The 23,293-nt window shown below is 35.9% G+C and overlaps 4 protein-coding genes across 4 annotated transcripts; 1 reads left to right on the top strand and 3 right to left on the bottom strand.

Moving 5' to 3' along the window:
• Positions 1–3,028: 3,028 nt before the first annotated feature.
• Positions 3,029–7,661, top strand: GCK72_022925 (uncharacterized protein; the record flags this gene model as incomplete). Its single annotated transcript, XM_053735134.1, has 8 exons — positions 3,029–3,194; positions 4,837–5,057; positions 6,152–6,268; positions 6,581–6,744; positions 6,790–7,057; positions 7,101–7,198; positions 7,255–7,458; positions 7,502–7,661. The coding sequence occupies 8 exons, from the start codon at positions 3,029–3,031 to the stop codon at positions 7,659–7,661; spliced, it is 1,398 nt and encodes a 465-aa protein (XP_053578700.1).
• Positions 7,662–11,604: 3,943 nt separating this feature from the next.
• On the bottom strand, positions 11,605–13,155 carry GCK72_022924 (uncharacterized protein; the record flags this gene model as incomplete). The annotated part of the gene is made up of 3 exons (XM_053735133.1): positions 11,605–11,692; positions 12,111–12,294; positions 13,122–13,155. 3 exons carry the CDS (start codon positions 13,153–13,155, stop codon positions 11,605–11,607), a joined length of 306 nt encoding a protein of 101 aa, XP_053578699.1.
• Positions 13,156–14,907: 1,752 nt separating this feature from the next.
• Positions 14,908–15,186, bottom strand: GCK72_022923 (uncharacterized protein; the record flags this gene model as incomplete). The annotated part of the gene is made up of 2 exons (XM_003102853.2): positions 14,908–15,026; positions 15,078–15,186. The coding sequence occupies 2 exons, from the start codon at positions 15,184–15,186 to the stop codon at positions 14,908–14,910; spliced, it is 228 nt and encodes a 75-aa protein (XP_003102901.2).
• Positions 15,187–18,461: 3,275 nt separating this feature from the next.
• GCK72_022922 (uncharacterized protein) lies at positions 18,462–21,863 on the bottom strand (the record flags this gene model as incomplete). Its single annotated transcript, XM_053735132.1, has 8 exons — positions 18,462–18,800; positions 19,232–19,339; positions 19,395–20,196; positions 20,247–20,381; positions 20,662–20,802; positions 20,901–21,166; positions 21,623–21,730; positions 21,789–21,863. The coding sequence occupies 8 exons, from the start codon at positions 21,861–21,863 to the stop codon at positions 18,462–18,464; spliced, it is 1,974 nt and encodes a 657-aa protein (XP_053578698.1).
• Between the last annotated feature and the right edge of the window lie 1,430 nt (positions 21,864–23,293).

Below are 23,293 nucleotides of genomic sequence, written 5' to 3'. Positions count from 1 at the left end.
TTTACCATGGAGGGGGGTACGTCGAAATGCATCAAATTTAGTCACTTTTTTGATCATAACTCACCTTGACAGTGGAATCTGGGGAAAGTCTTTATATTTTCAGATAGCCAACACAAATACGTATCTTACCATCATAAATTTGCTTCGGACCACAGTACTTCGACCAGCCGAAAAATCCAAAAAACATGAAAAAATTGACAATTTTTTCAAAAAAGTGATTTTTTCTATATGATGCAGGCGAGCTAGAAAAAAGTAGTTATCTTGTAAAATGCACAAAATAAGGCTGGCAATTCATTTCTGAAGAGATTTTGATACTATCTTTCGAAAGAAAAATTTTCATTTTTCAACTTCAATCGATCGTTAGGTAGTTCAAAGGGGGCGGAGCCTAATCTGGTATGGTATAAAAATCTTAGAATTCCTGGGGTAGTAACATATCAAAAAATCAGCCGGAACGGATCACTTTGGTTTATGTGTAACATGGCCTGTAGGCCTAGGCTCGAGCCAGTCAGAGATTGTCTCTTAAGAACTTAATTCTTATCAAAAATAATTGTCCATTGTTTTGGTTGTGAGCGAGAAAACTGAAGAATGTTCAAAACGATAGTTAATCGACAATGAAGAAAGACAAGATAAGAGACATAAGAGACAAAAAAAATATGTTTTTTTGAAAAAGTTTGAAATTGTTTTTTTTATAGAAGTAACGGTTTTTGTCATCTTCTGAGCTTTTAAAGATTAGTTTTACGGCTAGTTCTATTTAAAAAAAACCAATTTTAAACTTTTTCAAAAAACATTTTTTGGTTTTTGGACAAAATCTCTTGTGGTCCCCTTTATGAAAACCATAAAAAAGATTATAGTTGACTTCTCAAACAATTGATTATCTGAAAAAGTCAAGTTGTCACTGAAAAAACGAGCAAATTGAGGCTGTAGAACGCATAGCGGGAGTTTTGCATTTTTAACTATTTTCATTCAGACGATTAGATTCGAAATTATCGGCGTGCTAATTTGTAAAAAAATTCTCAACGAAAAGTAAATACCCTTGTTAGGACATTATAATTCCTATTCACATATTGAAAGTATAATTCACTCAAAACATTTTTTAAAGTTTGTGACTGATCGGTGGCAATGCCGCCTCCCTCTCCCAAGAAGCTGCCAACGAAAGTCTAATTATAAACTGTCATCAATTGCTGACTGGGTGTTTGTAGAATCGTAACGGTGTTAACAGTGCAAAAAGACTGGTGCAGATACCCATTTGCCCCTTTATTTCTACAAAATCTCGACAAAAAACGAAGTTATTTACAAATTTCTTACACTGGCAGCCTATGTTCTGATCAAAACAAAAAACGAAAAAAATTCCCGACATGGCCGGATCGAACTCTCTTTCGTTGCGTGAGAGCCATCTATGTAGACCATTACACTTTACGCGCGAGCCTGTCGCTCTCGAGAGTGCAGTCAAGAAACACCAAGTCAGTAGTATTAGGTTGATATTTTGAGTTTTCTACCACCCTGTCGGGACACACCCGAATCCATCAACGCTTTGTCTTTTGTCTTTTACGCGACACGTTAAACAAAGGTAAAGATTGCTCTTTTTTCTTTTTTCTTTTCTCTCACCAAAAATGCGTCTAAAGGATGTTGACGCGTTTTCCGGAAAAAAAACAGCGCAAGGTTGCCTTCGATTTTATTAAATTATTAGTTGACCTCGATTTTTTTAAGTCAGTGCGCGCGCGTGCGTCCGCGTGTGTGGTCTGCGTGTGCGCGCGTTCGCGGATCGATTCTTCCACTCCTCTCACTCTTTCCACTCCTCTCACTGTTTCACTTTGCCTTTCTCCTTTACACACTCTTCTTTATTGTCAATTCGGAGTTGCTAGTTTATAAATTTTTCGTGTTTCTCACTTTGAACTTTCAAATTGATCATCATAATTTTTTAAACTCTTCAACTTTCTCTTCTGTTTCACTTTGCCTTTCTCCTTTACACACTCTTCTTTATTTAAAATTAAAAAAATCGGTTATTAATTGTATTTGTCAATTTTTTCTCAATTTCTAAGAAACCTAAGCCTAAGAGAATGGCGAAAAGTTTTTCGTATCAATTTCGAGGGACCATTCTTTGCGGTAGGGACCATTCTTTGCGGTAGGGACCATTCAATTCTGAAATTCGTGTCACCCAAAATTTTGGGACCATTTTTTGCGGTTGGGACCATTCTTTGCGATAGGGACCATTCAATTCGGAAATTTGGGTCACCCAAAATTTTGGGATCATTCTTTGCGGTTGGGACCATGTAATTCTTTGGGACCGTTCGTTTATTTTTTGGCACCGTTCTTTGCGGTTGGGACCATTCTTTGCCAATTGAGCCCGAAAGTCTAATTATAAACTGTCATCAATTGCTGATTGTTTGTAGAATCGTAACGGTGTTAACAGTGTAAAAATACTGGTGCAGATACCCATTTGACCCTTTCGTTCTACAAAATCTCGACAAAAAAACGAAGTTATTTACAAATTTCTTACACTGGCAGCCTATGTTCTGATCAAAACAAAAAACGAAAAAAATTCCCAACATGGCCGGATCAAACTCTCTTTCGTTGCGTGAGAGCCATCTATGTAGACCATCACACTTTACGCGCGAGCCTGTCGCTCTCGAGAGTGTAGTCAAGAAACACCAAGTCAGTAGTATTAGGTTGATATTTTGAGCTTTCTACCACCCTGTCGGGACACACCCGAATCCATTTCTCTCGTGGGTGTGCGTGTGCGCCCGTGTGTGCGCGTCTGCGCGTGCGCGTTCGTTGATCGATTGTTCCACTCCTCTCACTGTTTAACTTTGCCTTTCTCCTTTACACACTCTTCTTTATTGTCAATTCGGAGTTGCTAGTTTATAAATTTTTCGTGTTTCTCACTTTGAACTTTCAAATTGATCATCATAATTTTTTAAACTCTTCAACTTTCTCTTTTCCCGTTTCTTTTCTCGACTGTTTTCTCAGTTTGTACGTGTCTAAGATTACGTTTCTGGAATACATTTTACAAATTTTAGGTATTGCCAAAATGACGAATCGTATAGAATGTACTCCACTAGACATTGCTCTCGTCGATGACAAGGTTGTCGCCGCTGTGACAACGGATTCACTCACTTTGTTTTCAACGGAATTTTCGACAATGTTGGAAAATCACAAAGCCGAATCCGTTGATCACGTGTATACAGACGGAAAGAGTAAGTTTGAAAAATATTTCATAAAATTAAATTGCTTTACTTTCATTAAAAAAGTCTTACATGGAATCTGCTTTTATTGCCCCTTAAAGTTTCGATATTTTTTGCTCATTCAATGAGATTTGCAAAGAAAATATGATCTACAAGGGGTTTTCCTGTGACGTGACCTGCTTTTTGAAAAACTGAAATTAAAAAAAAATTGTTTTATCAATTTTTTTCATTGTCGAGATGTAGAATTTGAAAAAAGAATTGAACAAAAATGTAGCGAATTTCAAGGGCTTTCAGAATAAAAAGGAAACAGGACAATTTTTGTGAGAAAAAATGATTAATACTTTGTATTTTGATAATGTATTGTTGATTTTTTAAAAGTTATCGTGCCGTCCTGTCGACTTTCCTTTTCACAAAAGTTCTTCAAAAATCATTAATTTTCAATATTTTGAAACTTCAAATACTCATAACTTCTGAAAAACTGTGAGAAAAGCATTGAAATTTGGAAAACATGTTTAAAGTTTATTTTTGTTTCAAAAACTAGTTTCGGACAATTGTTAGAATTTTTTCGGTTTTCATAAAAGGGAAAATGAAAAAAAGGAAGTTTTTTCCAAAAACAACCCAAGACTGTTTTTAAAGGATAATTAATATTTTGGAGCAACAAAAAACAGTTCTGGGTTGTTTTTAGATGTTTTTTTTCTCATTTCTTTTTTCATATTGTCCCCCTTTATGAAAAATCGTGATTTATTTCTGAAAACTCGAAATTAGTTATTTTTTGAACAAAAACTCGTTTGAAAGAAAGTTCTCTATGATTCAACATTCCTCTTTTAGTTTTGAAGAAGTTATGAGTGTTTAAAGTTTCAAAATATTGAAAATTAATGATATTTGAAAAAATTTTGTGACAAGGAAAGTCCGCAGAACGGCACGATAAGTACTAGGTACGTACGTTACAAAACATAATCAAAACACAAAACCTCAACTTTTTCACTCAAAATGACGTGTTAGACTCTCTTCTCTTATAATTTTTTTTTCACTATTGAAAAAAACTTTCAAATTGAAATTTCTTTCTCAAATTAACCGCTACCTCCGAATTTTTAATTAAATTAACCGCTACCTCCGAACTTCTTCAAATAATGTACTACTTTAATACTGTACTACGTGTACTATTTTTATTTTAAACGTGCAAAAAATAAGCTATTTCGTTACAATTTTTTTAAAGGGTTTGAAAATTTTTCAATTTTGAATTGGAGTAAGTTTTTAAAATTTCACACTTTAAACAAGTTTTTTTTCACAATTTTCATTCTTATTCCGAAAGCTCTTAAAACTTGTTCCATTTAAGTTTTAATCCCTTAACTTAAATGCTTTACCTCGACAATGATGAAAATCGATGAAAATCAATTTCGATTTTTTTTTTGAAAAATCTCAATTTTTCAAAAACCAGGTCACGTCAAGGAAAAAGTTTTCGTGGTTTATCTTTTATTTGCAATACTCATGAAATAAGCAAAGAAATCGGTACTTTAGGGGGGGGGGATGGGGGGCAGTCGAAGTAAATTCCATGTGAGTCGAGTAACCTTAAGGAAGGAATACGTTCAGAGTATTCAAACGGAGCATTTGTAACAAAAAGACAAAATGCAGACAGAAAAACTGACGTTTCCAGATGTTCACATGATTGGGAAAGAACCGATGTTATTCACAATTGATGTCGAGAGTTCACGAGCAGACACACAGAAAATTCTGGACGGAATAGCCAGAATCACAGGCTCGGATTTTTCGCGGAAAGAAAATAAACTTCTCATCTGCTCGAATGACTCCAAATCGTCTGAATGTTTTGCCGCCATCTACGACGCCAACAATCGATGTGTAGTGTCAAAATTTAAGGTGCGTGAAAAATAAAAATTACAACTTCTGTGGTTCTAGAAAAAATGTACTTTGACTCCTCCAGATTTTTTTGTTCATTCGATGAGTTTTCCGGAGAAAATCAATGTTTTCATTGTCTAAATTTAATATTGAAAAAATGGATTATAACATAAATGTAGCCAAATTCTAGGGATTTCAAAATAGGAATAAAAATTGTAACAAAACTATAAAACTGACTCCAACTCAAATTTTCAAAATTTTCGAACCGTTCTAAAAAAGTTTAACGTAACTCTTTTTTCCCATTTAGGGTAGAACGTATAAAAAATGTACATCACTCTTGTGCAAAAAAATTGGTGGCAGCGCGTCATTTACAAGAAAAATTCTAATTTGAATGTTTTTTCAGTAGTGAAAAAAGGTCTGTGAGATAAGAGGTAAGGGGTCTTATCGGACATTTACTTTTTGAGAAAATGATCAATACTTTGTATTTTGATGATGTGTTGTTGACTTTCTGAAAACTATCGTGTCGTTCTGTTGACTTTCCTTCATACTAAAATTTTTCTAAAAATCACAAAAATAAGCTTCAAACACTCATAACTTCTTCAAAACTGTGAGAAAAGAGTTGAAACTGGGAGAATATGTTTTTGTCCGAAAAATAAGTTTTGAGCTACTATTAGAATTTTATCTAATCCGTTTTTATAAGGGTTGCCACAAAACGTTTTCTCAAGAAATGATAGAAAATTTTTAAAACAACCCAAAAAAAAATTCTCTCTTAAATATACCGCTAAATCCCCCTCTTCATTGTTTTCGCACAAGAATAATGTACAATTTTTGTCTTTCTACTGTAAACAGACAAAAAAAAGAGTTTTTTCGTTAAATTTTTTTTTAACGGTTGGAAAATATTGCAATTTTGGGTTAGAGTCAGTCTTTTAAAAATTACACAAATTAAAAAAACTTTTTCTATTATCACATCTAAGCAATGAAAAAAAATTGATGAAAAAATTGATGTAAAAAAACTTTTGTGGTTGATATTTTGTTCGCAAAACTAATCAAATGAGCACAAAAACGTGTTATTCATCTGATTTTACAGTTTCTTGAAAGTTTCATATCTATTTCAGACCACCGGAGAAGTCACTGCTGCAAACTATCGATCCAATCATTATGAAATTGTCATTGCCGGAAAAGACGGGGTTTGGAGATTATATGACGTGAGAGGATCATGGCAGAATTATGAGGTGAAACATTTCGATCTTGGAAAACTGACTCATCAAGGCCACTGTGGAAAAACATCATATGTACTGCGTTTCCACCGTAAACGGGGTAAACTCGTTGTACACGTGGAGTGACCAGGGCAGACCTAGAAAATGGTAAGAACAGTCAAAAAACAACATAAAATTAGCAAAATGTTCTTATAGCTAGGAGTATAATTCGAAAGAATGGTTTGTGGGTTTTCTCGAAGGTGACAAACCTGAGGAAAGATTTGCAGTTCATGGATATGCCCAGATATCACATGTGAAAGTTAACAAAACATAGAAAGAAATTTGCAGGCTGTGATCACAAATATAACAGATCTGCCTAATCACAAGACAAGATTTTTTCACAAATATGGAACAAATGAGGAATCCGGTCATCACTGTGTGGACGTTTTGGACAACAAAATCTTTGCAACAGGATGCAAGTCTGGGATTGTTGTCCAATCAGCAGAATTTAAGTAAGTTTCGAACACATTGCCAAAACATTCATGTATTTTTTTCAGTGTCCCAGACTTCGCGCAACACACAGGCCGAATAAAGCAAGCCATCCGGATGCAGAAAAAAAGATTGGCTGATGATGCAGAATATAAAGAGCAGGAACAGTTCAGGGTCCGATGGGAAACCAACGCGAAGAAAACAGACGGTATCAATGTTTTTGATAGTCATCTGAGCGAGGAAAACTTTATAATCGGAGACATTCTTGGATCTGGCACATTCGGGTCCGTCTTCAAAGCAACATCCAAAAATTCAGGAAAACCGTTTGCGTTGAAGGTAAAAAAATCCGTAGGAAAAATAATAATTGTGTTTTTATTAGGTGATGACGAACAGATGCAGTTTGTACACGGAAAAGTTCGTGGCCGAACGTGAACTGCTCATCCAAAGAGAGATGACCCACAAAAACATTGTCCCAATGTACGCGGCGTTCAAGTCAAAAATTTCCGTTTTCTTCGTGTTTGAGAGGATGAAAGAATCCGTGCAAGATGTTTTGGAGAAAAAAAGGCGATGTTGCTTTCGGTTGATGAAATGGCTTGGATAACTGAATGTGTTGCGTGTGGTCTTACATACATCCACAGACGGGGCATTCTTCATAGGGACTTGAAACCCCACAACATGCTGTACAATTACGGTGGACTTGTAAAAATATCGGATTTCGGAATATCCACCGACAAAAGGTATTAAATCGTTCAATTCCGTTTTTTAAGTTCTGAATTTCAGAGACGCCACCTACTGTGGAACTCCTGGATACATGGCACCGGAAATCATTTGTCGCCAAAAGCAAACTGCAGCTGTTGATTGTTACTCCTTGGGTGTTACTCCATCGATGCAGCACCGGAAAAACGCCATCCGAGTTGCAGGCACGTGTCAGACGAAGTAGTCGGCAAGTGCAAAAATGTTCCGCCAGTCTCGATGAATTCGAGCGTCAGAGAAGTGACCACAAAACTGATCAAAAGATCACGGAATGACAGATAGAGTGCCAACGAGGTGTGTGTTCAGAGATTTACTTGATGAAACTCAAATTTTCAGGTTTTGTTCAGCCAATTGGTAACGGACTACCAACACCAACGTGAACACGCGCTTCAAAAACTTGCCCGAGACAACGACTTGTAAGGCTCTCCATCTCGACATTATTTATCTACGTGCGCATCAATTAATAGGCATCTTTCGCTCCAACTGTTGACTTAATATCCTATCCAATTTGTTGTGTATTCATCCAGATTCTTAAACTTATTTTTTTCTGTAGTTTTTACTTGCTTGCCCCAATCCGGTAACTGATCTTCTCTTACGTTGTTCGATATATTCCCTAGTCATGATCAATGTTCTTAGTTTGTAAGTCACCTCTAATTTTGCAAATCCGCTCGCTTCGGACCATTACTGGTTTGAATCACGCTTTCATGCTCCTTCGGAGCTATTTTTTCTACTTTTTTGATGAAATTCCCTAGTCACGATTCATGTTCTTTTAGGTAAGCTTTCATAAATCGTTTCTCTGATTATTTGTGTCATTTGGTTGCTACCGGACGGAACTTCCCACGGTAGCAACCAAATGATTTCATCCTTAACTCTATCTTTTTTTCAAGCCAATGTGACTGTCACGGGACCAAACTTCCCTCCTCCTCTCTAGAATTTTCATCAGCAAATGTTTACTCTTTTTTAATGCTACTTAAAAGAAACTCCCGTCCCCACTGTTCCCTGTGTTAAAGTCTATTTGATTTCGTAAAATACATATTTACATTAAAAAATATTCTTGCAATTTGTGAATGCATTTCTTGTTTTTTACATTATTTCAAATAATGCTTCACAGCCCTCCAAATTTTTAGATCTTTTATGCTGCGTCCAAATTAACTTTTCCGCGGAAAATCCGCGCGGAAAAGGTGTCCAAAGTAGCCATTTCCCTTCTTCGTTTTCCTCTGCGCCTTTAAGCTAATTGCGGCGAGACCAATGTCACCAATAATCACTTTATTCGTTGAAAATATGTTTGATCTTTCATCTTTTTTGAATTAAAAAACAATGAAGCTTTAAATTTTTATATGAAAAATAATGTAAAAAAACAACTGATGGAAAGAAGAAATGTGATTTCTTCATTTTTAAGACCCTTCATAAACTAAAATTGAAAACAATTTTGAAAAAATCGGAACTTCCACCAAGTTATGAATTTTCAAAGTTTGCTGGTTTTCTCAGCAGAAACACCTTTATAACTTTTCAACAAAAAGGCACACATTTGAATTGTTTACATATTCTTTCTCAACGCGTCAAGACAGTTTTGAATATATATGTATATATGTTTTATTAGTTTCAAAAATCTTCGTATTCCACATTTTATTCAGTGTTGAAAAGAGGCAAAATCAAACATTCAAACAACAAATTCAGAAAACTCATCATCAGTTTCTTCACAGTTGCAACTGACGCGGCAGATGTGAGTCAAACAAGAAAATACTGAGAACAAACACCAGATTGCTTGACTGAAAATTCCTCGTTCGACAAGAGGGTGTTGAACAATTTCTCCGGTTGGAAGATCGCTAGAACACTTTAATAATTTTTCTGGATTTACTGAAAAAACTCCAATCTATTGATAAAGAACACTTTCAAAAGAATTAGTTGAAGAAACTTACGTGTAATAAATAATATCAGGCTCGATAGCGTGGACTTTATTCATGACCAATCCTCAATTCAATCGAAAAATTTTATTCCGTTAGAATATTAAAAATTAGAAAATGGAATGAAAAAAAAGAAAAAGAAGGTCGAGCTGACAGACACTCGACTTGTTCCCAAGCAACACATGTTGTTGTTACGCATTAGACAACCCCGGGCATAGCAACGAACAGCAAATGATTTATATTTGTGCTCTGTTGTACATGTGTGCGTAGCTCACAAATTTTATGAAAAAGCCATTTAGAGAAATACGTTAATGGACTATGTTTGAAAAAATAAAAAATCTGAAAAAAGGAAAACAAAATTTTCTAAGAAAAACATACTACAATGAAAAATTAGTTATTTGTTAGCTGTATCTATTTTTTGGCAATTCAACTTTTTTTGCATTTTACGCGAACTAATTCTGAAATGTTCTTTTATGAAACAAATTGTAAACCCTGTGCGTGAGCGGTAATGGCTCTGTCACACAAATGAGCTTATCGCAAAATAGAGACGCCTCAAATAAAATAAAATCAAATGTATTGCTAAATTCAAAGAATGATAACTAGAGGGTTCGTTTAGGTTCTATTAGTTAAGTTTTTTCATGACCAAGTTCCGCTCATTTTGTTGATATTTTGCGACTAGCATCCACTTGGTCCCATAAATTACAATGTTCTCAAGTCTTCCTTTTATTTCATGTTTCCATCCTTGCATGGATTGACTTCTCATGCGTTTGTACATAAATGGACCCCACTCCAATAATCGACTTGATCATTTTCGTTGATCCTATCATCTCCTGTTTATATCATTATACAAACGTACATAGCCTTTTTAGAGCAAAGAATATATTTAAACCAATTGCATATTCTTTTTCTACGCGTCAAAACGGTTCTGAATATACAGTAGCGAGCATAAGTGAGTATACCTCCATACTTTCAAATGTATCTCAGCTAAAACAAGTCCGTTTTTTATAAATGTTTTTTTCAAAGATAGCTGAAATATCCAGTAAAACTGTCATAAGTTTTTTGTTTGTAGTGATCGGTTGATTTTTTTGATTCCAGATCTTGATTCGAAAGTCCGGAAAAAAACTTTTTATTTTTGAGCTGGACCCTATGAGTTTTTGAGTTCAAAATGTTGAGTAACGTTCATAAAAACAAAATATGATGTTAGAATGTTTCTGTGAATCTTGATCATCGTGCTACAGCTCCAGAAGTCCAAACAAATATGCTCGGCTAAGTCGTCATAACTCATCGAAAAATGGTTCAAATTAGTTAAAAACTGTGGAAAAAAATGCGTAATATGTTTATCAACAATTTTATATTCAAAAATATTAATTTTGAGAAAACTTTTTTTTCGAATTTTTTCACTCAAAAAACTCTGGCTTCAAACTTTTTGCCAATTTTTCGTGTTTTTTGATTATAAAACAGTGACAACTCGCAACTAAAAGTTGAATTTCAAATGAAAAACAAAACATAAACTTTATTTTAGTAAGTTACAGTTGTTGGAGGTATACTTATGCTCGCTACTGTATGTATATGTATATATATACTTTCATAGTTTTTGCTTTCGATATAAAAAAAGTTCACCTTAAGCGTGGGTAATTGAACCGGTCTCCCACGCCCCGCCCATTTCCCACACAAAACATAGCGAGCGGCGGAGCCCGGGAGATGTCGGTACACTGCATTCACCTACCCCGATGTTCGTCGGAAGTAATACTTCTGCACGTCTATGTCTAGCCGAATATAATAAATATATTACTGGCCGCGAACTTTAACTTTTGGAAATGCTACGTGGGAAAATTCTCTATAACATGTAGTATTTTCAGATTTAAAGTTGCTGTCTTGGATTCTTGCGGTCACTCTAACTCTGATTATTCAATGTGAAAAAAAACCGAAAGCATTATAAAACAGGGAGAAAAAGAAGTTTGAAGAAGAATACGTAACGCTAAACTCACCGAATATTAACCACTCCCATTTACTATTCAGAATTGATTTTTTCGGCTAACCTAAACGATTAGTATAGTGATTATTGTTGTTTTTCGACTGTTTTCCTTTTTGGTTTTTCTTGAAATTTGAGGTTTTTAGACAATAAAAACTTAAAATTTTCATATAAAAAAGAACGAATTGAATAGGAACAATTATTTCGATAACACAAATTGTTTGAAATCATCATTGCGTGCGGCAAGGTTGGCTTTATTTAAGTAGAAGATCATTTCTCCAGATCCCGACGCCTTGGGGATTAGAATCAGCTGGGTCTCTGGCTGTGGCGGCATCTTCTTGGCTGAAATGAAGAAAAATTAGAAAATTAGAACTGAGAGACAGCTCTTGACTTACATATTTATTCAGCGCCTCATTCATCTCATTCAGAATATCCTCTGCTACTTCTTCGTATACCAGTCGAATTCTGGCTCCATTTCCTTGTCGAGATCGTCAGCCTTTAAACATTATCGATTACTTTGAGCTCCACACTTGTTTTTTCCATTTCTGTGAATCTGGAATTGGATGTTTAGTGACTAATTGAAATGATGGGATTGGCGGTTTAGAAAGTAGTAAAATGAATGTGAAGCTTGCGTCTCACAGCGAAATTTCGGTATGCGCTTTTGAGTTGGGTTACTGTAGTTTTCGTTGTGCGACATTACCCAGACATAATTCTACTTTTCTGAAAGCTTTTTTTACGTTGGTCCCCAAATATAACTCACTCGAAGTGTTGCTCCAAATATTGAGTCATCAGGAAATTTCCTCCGACAACAATCGAATCCTCAGGGGTGTACACGAAATGAATGTATCCCGATGGGATGATTGCAGTGTATCCTTCCTTGATCTCCACACGTTGCCACTGATCGAAACTCGCATCTCCGACCCAGATCGAGATGAAGGGTCTTCCTGAAAATGTTTTTTAATCGGAGAAGAGGAAATCTGGAAAGACGGAAGGACAGACAGAGAGAGAGGGCGCAGAGAAGTCAGAGTGTCTTTTTTTCTGCGTCTCCTCTTGGTCTACTATACAGTGTCCTGCCTTTGAAAACTTGTATCTGAAAGCTGCTTTCAAAAACTTTCAACTACAAAAATGTGAAGCTAGACTCTACCAAAGCATACAAAACATTAATTCACATCTGGCATAATAACAGGCCTTATTTTATCGTTTCGATGTAAACTCAGAAGCAATTCACCTGTTTGCCTTTATTTTGGCTTCAGAAATCATATTATTTTTTGAAAGTTTTCTTTACAAGTTTTGAATGCCACGCGCATTATTTCCCAGTTGACCGATTCAAACAATAACTCACCTCAACATTCCATTCTTTGCGTAAATCCACAAAATAATAGAAATAAATTAGAATTCAAAAAAAATCAAAAGAAAGGGGGACGTTCATATCCGGGAGAACATCTTGGGGGTGAATAAGAATTTAGGGGAATGAATCAGAAAGATGGGGTAGGTTGAAATTGACCTTGTGTCCATTATTTTCTCTCTTCTCTCTCGATTTCCCACACTGTATCAATTCTAGACCATCTGTCATCTTCTGCCGTGTAGTACAATCTCCACTCTCAAGCAAATAATGTGGTGTAACAGTGGTATAACAGACTAACGGTCCTTTGCTTTATCCACCTGCGTTTGTTTTTTTAAGTGAGAAAAGACATACAATCAGAAATGAATATGAAAAGAGGGAAAACAACGAATAAACGTATTATTCTGACTTTGGTGATTTTAAACATACCTTTCACCACAGCTAGATTTAATAGAAAATACATCACTAATCCGTCAGTGATGAACTGATCTGGTGTTTTTTTAGTTTAAATATCTAGGCATGTTTGTACCGAAAATGTCGTCACATTTCATAAAAAGTTACAAACATAACTATCTGGTGTTCCTTTTTGTATTATTTGAAAACTGATTTTCAAATAGAAAAAAGTGCTCTAATTTTTACCCCAGTGTAAGGAATCAGATCATCTTTTGTTAGGCAATTTTCAATGTTCATACAATTCTATAGTAAAAAACTCAAATACTACCATAAAGAAGCATCCGTTAAAAGTTATCGTGCCTGGACGGAGAAAAAGGAGGTGTACTTGTAACTACACGGAATCAAATCATTTGATGGAACATGTACAAATTCTATTTTTCCTTATTTTTGGAAGACTTTCTTGTTGTCTAATTAGTTCTGATGTAACTCATCAGTTATTTGTACATCAAGACGAGTTCCTTGCCCGTTGCTTTAGCTCGAATTCTCTAGTTCCTGGTACCAGTAAATATAAACTATTTTAAAAAACCCCATCACACTTTGGATATCTATTTTGAAGACATGGGGTCTGATTTATCATGTTATTTAGCTCACATTAGAAAACTGTCAAGTTTTGGGCTTTCTTTGCTATACATAGGCATCAAATTATTCCACAAGGATTGTACAATTTCCCAGGATTTTCAGTGCTCTCAAATTGTTCTTTTATTTCATGTTTACATCTCTGGAAAGGTCGGTTTCTCATGCGTCAAATTATGGTTCAAGTTTTTTAACCCACAGTGAATTATAAAATTTGATTTTTTTTTCCTACAGCATTCGTGGTCTTCTAGGGAAAGTTGTCCGGATGTCTAGATGTATTGATAGCATGTGTGGTTTGTCAGTGGGTGCGCTAGATTAGACACGAAACCAAAAGTCAAACTATAAAACAATAAATGTTTTCCACAAGGATCCATTTCACACAAGTTATTGTTGAAAAACCACGTTGATAACCTTTTGAGCGGTACCGTATTTAATTCTTACTAGTTAACCAACTTAGTTTGACGCGCCCCCGGCGCGTTTTTTCTCGCAGTTACGTCACTCTAGTTTACGCGAAAAAATTTTTTGGTGATAATTTCTATATATGGAAATGAAAAAAACGCGGACAACCAGTAAAACACACCGACAAATACACAGACAGAGCGCACATACGTTTTATATACAAGAATGATATCGAAAATCATTATACTAAAATATATGCCGCAACTACTGTATTATAACGGCACCCCACCTATACTCAGAATTCTTGAATATGATTATGCCGGTGTTTTTTCTTGGTGCTGATTAGAAGCATCGTGGTTAGTAACTGCTTGATCAGCAAATAGAACGTCCAAAAAAGACTATTCGTTCAATTTTTAATGAGTTTCAGAAATCACAAAATTTCTCTAGAAGGCAGGTGAAAAATAAAACGGCATGCCGTTATAATACAGTATCCACGGTATTTTTTATAAATCAAGTGATATTTCAATCATTCGACTGCCCGGATTAGAACCGGATCAGAACCGCCCAGATTAAAAATGGGACGAGTCAGAACCATGAAATTTAGGTCTAATGGTCACGAATCGCTGTCAGAGAGACATCTTCTGTAGAGATTAACTAAGGGACTTGGATCTCACCACGCGTGCAACAGAGCGCATTTGAACTCAAATAAAGAAAAAAAACACGATTACTAATTACTTCTTTTATTTGGGGAGTGAGATGCATAAAATATTATTACAGAAAATGGAATGAATTATAAAAAAAACAGTGAGTTGAGAAAATTATAAAAAGCAGGGTATTCTGCGACTGTCTCGTTATTGTTGACGTGTTTTTCTCCGCAAATTTCTCCATTGAGACATGCAACCACCATTCCTGAATGTTTCAGTTCTTAAATGCTACTCTTTTGAGTGTTAAAAAACAAACCTTCCTCAATTGGTTCCTTGGCAAAAACACTGAAGCCAATATCAAGATTTCTTCTTTGAATGAAGAACTTTTCAGCTTGTCTCTCGTCACTTTTCAAGAGGACTTTCATTCCGCATGATGTACAGCTGGAATAAACGATATAAACATGGGAAGGTTATATGCATACTTGCAAACCGGACCAAAACGGGCCGGCTCTGGTCACAGTACAAAAATTCGAAATTTCGAATACTTTCCGATTTTTTTTGCAAAAAAAATGTTTTTACATATCACAGTCTCCCCCGCTTCCAATACGCCAAGCAATGCCGGAAAAAGACGCGTCAATCAAGTAGCTGGCGCAAATTCGGACGATTTTTCGAAAATTTTAGCCCTTGCCGATCTTTTGTTCTGTTACATTTCACGGATTGTTTTTGTTAGAAAGACATTCCTCAGACTGAAAGACGTTCAAAAAGTGTAAAAACCAATTTTGGTGGAGTAATTAAAAAGATACAACAGTTTTCACAGTGAAATTCATGAAACTTCAAAAGTATAGAACTCCTCCTACGCTGAATAAAAATCCAACTTTTTTTGCTTAATAGACTCGAAAAACACTAACTTAAAAAGTTAGCGAATTGTTCTTGGAAAAATTGTCCCAGAAACTTTAATTTCCCAAAAAACTGCAATTCAAGCCAAAAAATGGGGTCTAAAATTTGAATTCGCGCAGAAAATGCGAAATGCGTCAACAAAAATCGGCAAGTGCGCAAACAAAAACACGCGGAAAGCGCTACACCGCAACTTGCTTTACCGGAAGCGGGGGAGCCTGTGCATATCGATAAAATTCAAGTGAATATAGAATTTTTGACTATTTTTTAGCTGAAAATTTCGAAAAAGGTTGGAAAAAAGTCGTGGTCATTTTTGTTTTTGACTCCGGCTCGTTTTTTTTTGCCGGGCCGGGCCGAAATTTCTTAAGGACCGGTCCGGACAGCCCGGATTCAGAAGTGGGTACCCATTTTTGTCAAAAGTTTTGAAATTTTTCAAAAAAATAGAGCAAAAATGCATGAATTATCATAAATATTCACATTTTGATCCAATTTTAAAGTTTTAGTCAAAAATTATAATTTTTCCTAAAAAATTACCGAAAAAAGTTCAAAAATTCAAAAATAAATTTCAAAACGGGCTGGGCCGAAAGTATTTTTGATTTCAGCCCGGACCGTGAAAAGTCTGTCTGAAAGTATTTCATAATGGGTTTAAAGATTTCATCACTTTGATTTAAACAAGCAATAACTCACCTCAAACATTCCATTTCTTGCGCAAATTTACAAAATAATAGAAATAAATTAGAATTCAATAAGAATCAAAAGAAAGGGGGACGTTCATATCCGGGAGAACATCTTGGGGTGAATGAGAGAAAACAGAAAGACGAGGTAGATGGGAATTGACCTTGTGTTCTTCATTTTCTCTCGTCTCTCTCTATTTTCTACACTGTATCAATTCAAGGCCGTCTGTCATTTTGTGTACATAACTGCCTGCCAAATCGTCATTAGCATTCCTATCGTGTAGTACAATCTCCACTCACAATCAAATAATGAGAAGAGGGGTAAAACAGACAAATCATTTTTTTTGTTCTACGATCAAAATAAGAGAAGACATTAGAAATAAACACAAAAAAATCAAATGGGTAAACTTTTCTGACTTTGAGAATTCTAAGTTTGACGATGTTGGACAGTCCTCACGCTTTTGGGACCACTAATCCGACAGTGATGAATTCATTCGGTACTTACATTTTTTGAAAAGTTGAGATACACTTTGAAGTAATATTCACTATTTATTTACAAGAATTACTATTTACAATTCCTTTTTGTGATATTCGAGAACTAATTTTCCAATAGAAAAAACTGTCTCTAGTTTTGGCATTCATGGAGGTGTCCTTGAAACTACACGTAATCAAAGCAATTGATAGAACTTTTGAAATCCACAAGATTCCATTTACCCGTGTTTTCATCCATTTGACCTTTTTTCGAAAGATTCACATCAGTTGTTACCAATGTAGTTCTTGTATGTTTCTAGTAGATACACCAACACGGATTCCCCGTTGCACCTACTCGATTTCTCTACTTCATACTAACAGTAAATATGGACAAATTTTTAAAAACCCATCATATTTCATAGTTTTTTGAAGGCATTTGACCTGGTCATTCCCTAGAAGACCACAAATTCTCCGGAAATCGTACTTCAAATTTTAAAATTCACTGTGGGTTAAAAAACTTGAACCAAATTTTTCTCGGATAATTGCCAAAAATAATGCATCAACTTTGTACGTAGCACCAAATGAATATATCATACAATTCCTACAGAATTGTATCTTTTTCCTCGGAGTAAGAGTCATAGTTACAATTTCTTTGTCTTGGCCCTTTCATCTTTTCGCTTATCGATGGTTCACCGCCTAGCTGAACCATCGAAGGCGAGCATCTGATTTTATTTTTCAATAAATGCTATCTTAACCTCCAGCAGCCCTACAGAATCTGTTTTTCACCAAAAATAATGCATCAACCTTGTACGTAGCGCCGAATGAATATATCGATTAAACCTGGCAACGTTTTAAGATTTTTTCTCATTTTGGATATAAATGTTTTTTAATAAAAAAGATAAAAAGTATGTAATCTTTTTCATGTATGATAATGGAGGAAACGCCTAGGCTCGCAGGCCCATTTATGCGTACCTTCACCTGACACTCTCTCAAAGACAGCCAGGAAGGCCCCGATGGGAAGAGAAAACGACGACCGTTATATACACCCTACCAGGCTAGCGGCCGACATCTCCCGGGTTCCGCCGCCCGCTGTGTTATGTGTGGAAAAAGGGCGGGGCGTGGGAGAGCCGGTTCAATTACCCACGTTTCAGGTAAACATTTTTTATAAAAAACATGAAAGTATATATATTCAGAACCGTCTTGACGCGTTGAAAAAGAATATGTAAACAGCTTGACTATGTGTCCTTTTTGTTTAACAGTTATAAAGGTTTTTCTGCTCAGAAAACAAGCAAACTTTGAAAATTCATAACTTGGTGGAAGTTCAGTTCTTTTCAAATTTGTTTTTAGTTTTAGTTTTTAGGTGTCTCTTAAAATGAAGAAATCACATCTCTTTCTTCCATCAGTTGTTTTTTTTACTTCATTATTTTTCATATAAAAACTTAAAGCTTCATTGTTTTTTAATTCAAAAGAGATAAAAGATCAAACATAATTTCAACGAATAAAGTGATTATTGGTGACATTTAAAAAAAAGTTTGATCGACTCATTCATCAGAGAGCAAAAGATCTCAAATCGATGAGCATGATCAATAAAAAAAGAAAATTAACGTGTACGTAGAGCGTCATTATCGAAAAAAAAACTCCTCAAGGGCACAATACTTTGGTCAGATTCTACGCTCTCCTGATCCACCAGATTGTTCTGTTTGACCCAGGGGTCCTGGATCTCCATTGATTTCTGCTTGTCCTGGGGCTCCAGATCGTCTCTTTGATTTTCGTGATTTTGGGAACCATGGTCTTTCTAATGCTCTTGGGGTTCCTGAAGGTTCTGGCGGTCCTTGTGGTCTACCGGGTCCATGAGCTCCAGGAGTAGGCTGAGATTCAACATCGGCTGCTGATTTTCCTGGGGCTCCGGCTTGTCCTGGAATTCTTGGTGTGGTAATTTTGGCCGAACTAGGGACCCGGTTGTGTTGGTGCTCCGGAATTGCCTTGTGTTCCTGGAGCGCCTGGAAGCTGGAGGCTTTAAACTATTGGTGCTTTTTTTTCTGAAATTCTCAGAATGATGGGAAGGTCATATAACAACCAGCAAAATGCATTTAATGTGGAGAAAAAAAAGAGATAAATAAAGAATTGAACACCAAGAAAGTTACTGTCTACACAAGTATTTTATAAGCTTTAGATCTGTTTTGTTTCTTTTTTCGAGAGGTTTTTGATGATGGATTGCAATAAGTGTAATTTGAGTTGAGATTTCCCGGGAAGAAGAATGACTAAGACATGAATTGGAAGAATAGGAAACATTATGAAGATTGAAAAAATACCCAGAGACGATTCCTAAATAATGTTCCAAAAAACAAGATAAGAGCAAGAAAAAGAAAGGAAAAAGGGATCAGATGAAATGAGAAGGTGTCTATGTTTGCATTGTTGAGTTGGCAATTACAGCCCAGGAAGGAAATTCGAGAAGTGGGAGAACCAGGTATGCAATGCTGTTCATGTAGACGATTGTAAGCACTAGAAGTTCCATTGAGATGATTCCTCCTACGAATGCCTGTAATTCATCAGTTTCAAAATGTTTGATTAGGGTTTAAGAAAATAGTACTCACCATATCAGACACTTTGACCATTCCACTTCCAAATACAATTGCATTCGGTGGAGTTCCAACTGGGAAAATGAAAGCAAATGAGCAAGCGAGAGTTGTTGGAAGCATCAGAGTAAACGGATGATGTCCTGCTTTCTGAGCCAATGTTGCCACAATCGGAACAAAAATTGAAGCAGTGACTGTATTCGAGCAGATATTCGTGATGATCATTGCAATGAACATGGTCAGAAATTGAAGAATCCATAGCGGTAGATGTCCGATCGAAGATAAACTGTTTCCAATCAAAAGCGACAATCCCGATTCCTTCACTCCAGCAGCCAACGCAAATCCACCTCCTAAGAGAAGAACGACGCTCCATGGAAAAGTTGCTTGCATTGTTTTCCAATCCATCAAACATCCTTTCTTCTCCAAATCCTCTTTTTTGTAGTACGTTGCCAAATCAGGTTTTTCAGACGGAAGAATGAAAAGAAGGAAAGCAACAATCATTGCAGAAGTGGCATCAGTATAAGCTCCTTTGTTGAAGTAAACCCCGAATCCGGGTATGATTCCAGGGTCACGGAATATCCATAGCGAGAGAAGGAGGCAGAAACAAACAGATACAGATTTCTCGGCGTATGTCATCCTGGGTAGTTCATCGTAGCGAGTCTTCAACATTTCAGTCACAGCTTCATCTTCCACCGGGGAATCTCTCAAAAAGAACCAAACCAGTGTGGCCCAAGCGACTCCAAGACACAGAAGCATCAATGGGAAGGCGAAAAAAATCCATGTCACGTAGTTCAATGATCCATCGACTTTCGGGAAGAGTCTAAAATTTTTAAAGTTTCCATTAGAGCACTTTGAGAGATCAGAACATACGCAGTGAGTTGTCCCAACATAACCAAGTTACTTGGTGTTCCAGTTGCTGTTCCAGTTCCTCCTATATTGGCAGCAAAACTGATTGAGAGTACAAGACCAGTTGCCATTTTCTGGCATCCCAGACGTCCACGTTTTCTGAAAATAGATTTATATTTGTTAGGTGCCTTTGACTTGTCTGTTTAACTGATTACTGGCTCTGTGATTTATCACATTTTTGTACTCAGACACCCGATTTTGATGTGAGATCAATGATTAAACTCTGGAGTGATATATCTGTTTCATTTCACTAGCAAAGCACAATCGAGTGCTTATTGCACCTTTTTGTTCAAATAAATAAGGTTTCTTTTGGATGCAAACACACATCAAATCGAAATTTCTGTTCCCTGTTCTCAGTTTTTATTTATTTCTCTCTTACCCATTTTTTGGATGATGTTGAGAAGAAGAAAGCAACTGCTGCACTACACTTTGTACAATCGGAACCATTATTGCAGTTGTTGCAGTATTCGATATGAAACTGCTGAGCAATGCGGTGACTGTCATGAAGCCAAGCATGATCCTGAAATTTATTCTGAGTGAAAAAAGCAAAGAGTTAATTTTAATAGTTTCGAATTGAATCGGTTGTGTGCGAAAGTCTTATTCGTTAATCAAACTAACCATTTGGGTTCGCTTCCAACGCATCGTAGAACGGAGAGGGCAACACGTTCGTGAAGATCACACTTGTCAACAGCAGCAGCCATAATTAGTCCTCCAATGAATAGGAAATTCGTGTCGTTCATGTATTCTTTTGCAGTCGTGTTGACATCAATTACTCCGACTGAAGGATACAGAACAACAGGTAGCATTGCGGTAATTGCCAATGGCATCACTTCTGACATCCAATAGATCGAAATAATGCATACACAAAATGCACATTTCCATTCCTGCAAAACAATTAACTTTAGTGGGAGTTAACAGAGATCAATACCAGAGTTGAGCGGAATTCCGCCTTCCGCCTTTTGCCTTCCGCTTTGCGCCACTTTTTTCTTTCCGTCAAAAAATTTTTCATTCCGCTTTCCGCCTTCCGCTTTCCGCTATTTTAAGATTTTTTTCCGCCTTCCTCCTAGAGGATATCATCAAACTTTGTTTGCCTACTCCGATTTACTGATGTTTTTGAGATTTTTTGCGGCAAAACTATCAGTTTTCAACGAAAAAAGCAAAATTTAACACAAATTTAACCATTTTAAGGGCTTTTTACAACAAAATAAGAATAAAATCTTTTCCTTAAAAATGAAATTTTATTCCGCCTAATTTTTCCGCTTTTCTTACTTTCTTCGCTCTGCTTAATAGTTTTTTTTAGGCGTTGACCATTTTTTGGCAGAGAAAAGAGAACTACTTACCGGCCCTTCCCAGTTGAGCATCAGTCCGCAGATTATTGGTGTCAAGACGATAATCAATACATTTCTCAGTCTTTGGAATAGGCATAGCAATCGCCCCTTGTTTGAAACCTGGAAGAAAAAAAAACAAACGTTTAGAATTAAAAAAAACAAAGTAGTTGTTTCAAACCTCTTTGGAGTAGAAGTGCTGGACGAAACTAGTGCTCGAAGAGCTTTCATTGGTGCTCGAAGCGGCAGTCATCATGGGAAGATTTAGAGCGAACTGGAAAGAAAAATTATTGTATATTGGGCAATTGGTATGAAACTGCAACGAAAAGAAGATTGATCGGATGAGATGGTCAGCAAATGAAAAAAAAAGAGGTTTACGAAAAGCATACAACGCGTTCTCTGTAAGACTCGAGCAACGTGTGCCATAGGAGCAGATTTTTATATTTAGATGAACTATGGGTCTTCGGTAACCCATATGAAAAATTTTGGCGCCCACCTACCGGTCCCTGGGTTACTGTAGGTGCTCAAAGGTGCAAAACTTAAATGTTTTCTTTAAAGTCGTAGAAGCCCAATTTTTTTTAGTGTAGTTTATAGGCGTTTATAATAGTTTTTCCACAAAGTTTCAGAACATTTCAAAAAAATGTTGTCGAGTTATTGGCAAAAAACCAATTTTTTGGAACATTTTTTCTGAATTTTCAAAAATTTCGGTTTTAAAACAAAAAACACCTCCGGCAAACTTTATTTAAAACAAAAGTCTTTTGATAAGTTTACAAATAAAACATATTTGAATAAATTTTAAGTCTTCGCAGAAGTCGAAAAGAGCCCATGTAAAGTACTGAAATTTTCAAAACAGAATATTAGTTAATTTTCGTTATGAAAATGAATAGAGAACTATTTTCTTAACATGTCTTGTATTACACTTCTTTTGATAACTTTATTACATCCTGCTAAAATTTTGAGTTTTTGTCAAAAAAATGATAATTTTCTACATTTTTTGAAGAGCAGTTTTTTGCTTTATTGCTGTCTTGTGGATAGACTCATAAGTCTTTAAAATAAATAATGGGACGTTTTGAAAAATATAGGTGCAGCTCATTCAATGAGATACCTTTTCTCGAAAATTGTCATTTTCTGATTTCACGAATACTGTCAATTTTCACGTTGAGAGACTCTTCTGGTTTCAGTTTCGATAGATTCGTCCAATCAGTTTTTTTGTAGCTAACTTTTTCACCTTCTTACCACAATTTGAATTTAATAAAATCCTTTAAAATGAACGAAGTTACAATGCCTCAAAATGACTCGACCAAAAAATCGTTCCAGAAGTGAAAACTGTATGAAACTTTCTGGAAACGGAGTTGTTTCTCCTGAAACATATCGTTCAGTTTTAGTCTTAATAATGTTTATCTAATGTTAAAATATCGTCGACAATCTCGCGTTTTACTCTGGGTCATTACCTTGATACAAAAAAGGAGGGCCCTCTTCTTAACAAAAAAGGAAAAACGACTCCCAGCTCACACATTAATCTCAGAGTGAACAAATACACATACTTGAAGCAATTTGCTAGGTTTTGGTTAAACTAAACTTTCATCATCATTGAAGCTTAACAAAAACGCAAAATTTTAGCAGGATGTGATAGAGTTATTAAAAGATGTGCAATACAAAAATTGTTTGAAAAATTGTGCTCTATTT

This window comes from Caenorhabditis remanei, chromosome X (genome assembly GCF_010183535.1).
Source record: "Caenorhabditis remanei strain PX506 chromosome X, whole genome shotgun sequence".
Classification (NCBI taxonomy): Eukaryota; Metazoa; Nematoda; class Chromadorea; order Rhabditida; family Rhabditidae; genus Caenorhabditis; species Caenorhabditis remanei.
Note: the sequence above shows the minus strand (reverse complement) of the source record. Positions and strands in the feature narration are given on the sequence as shown.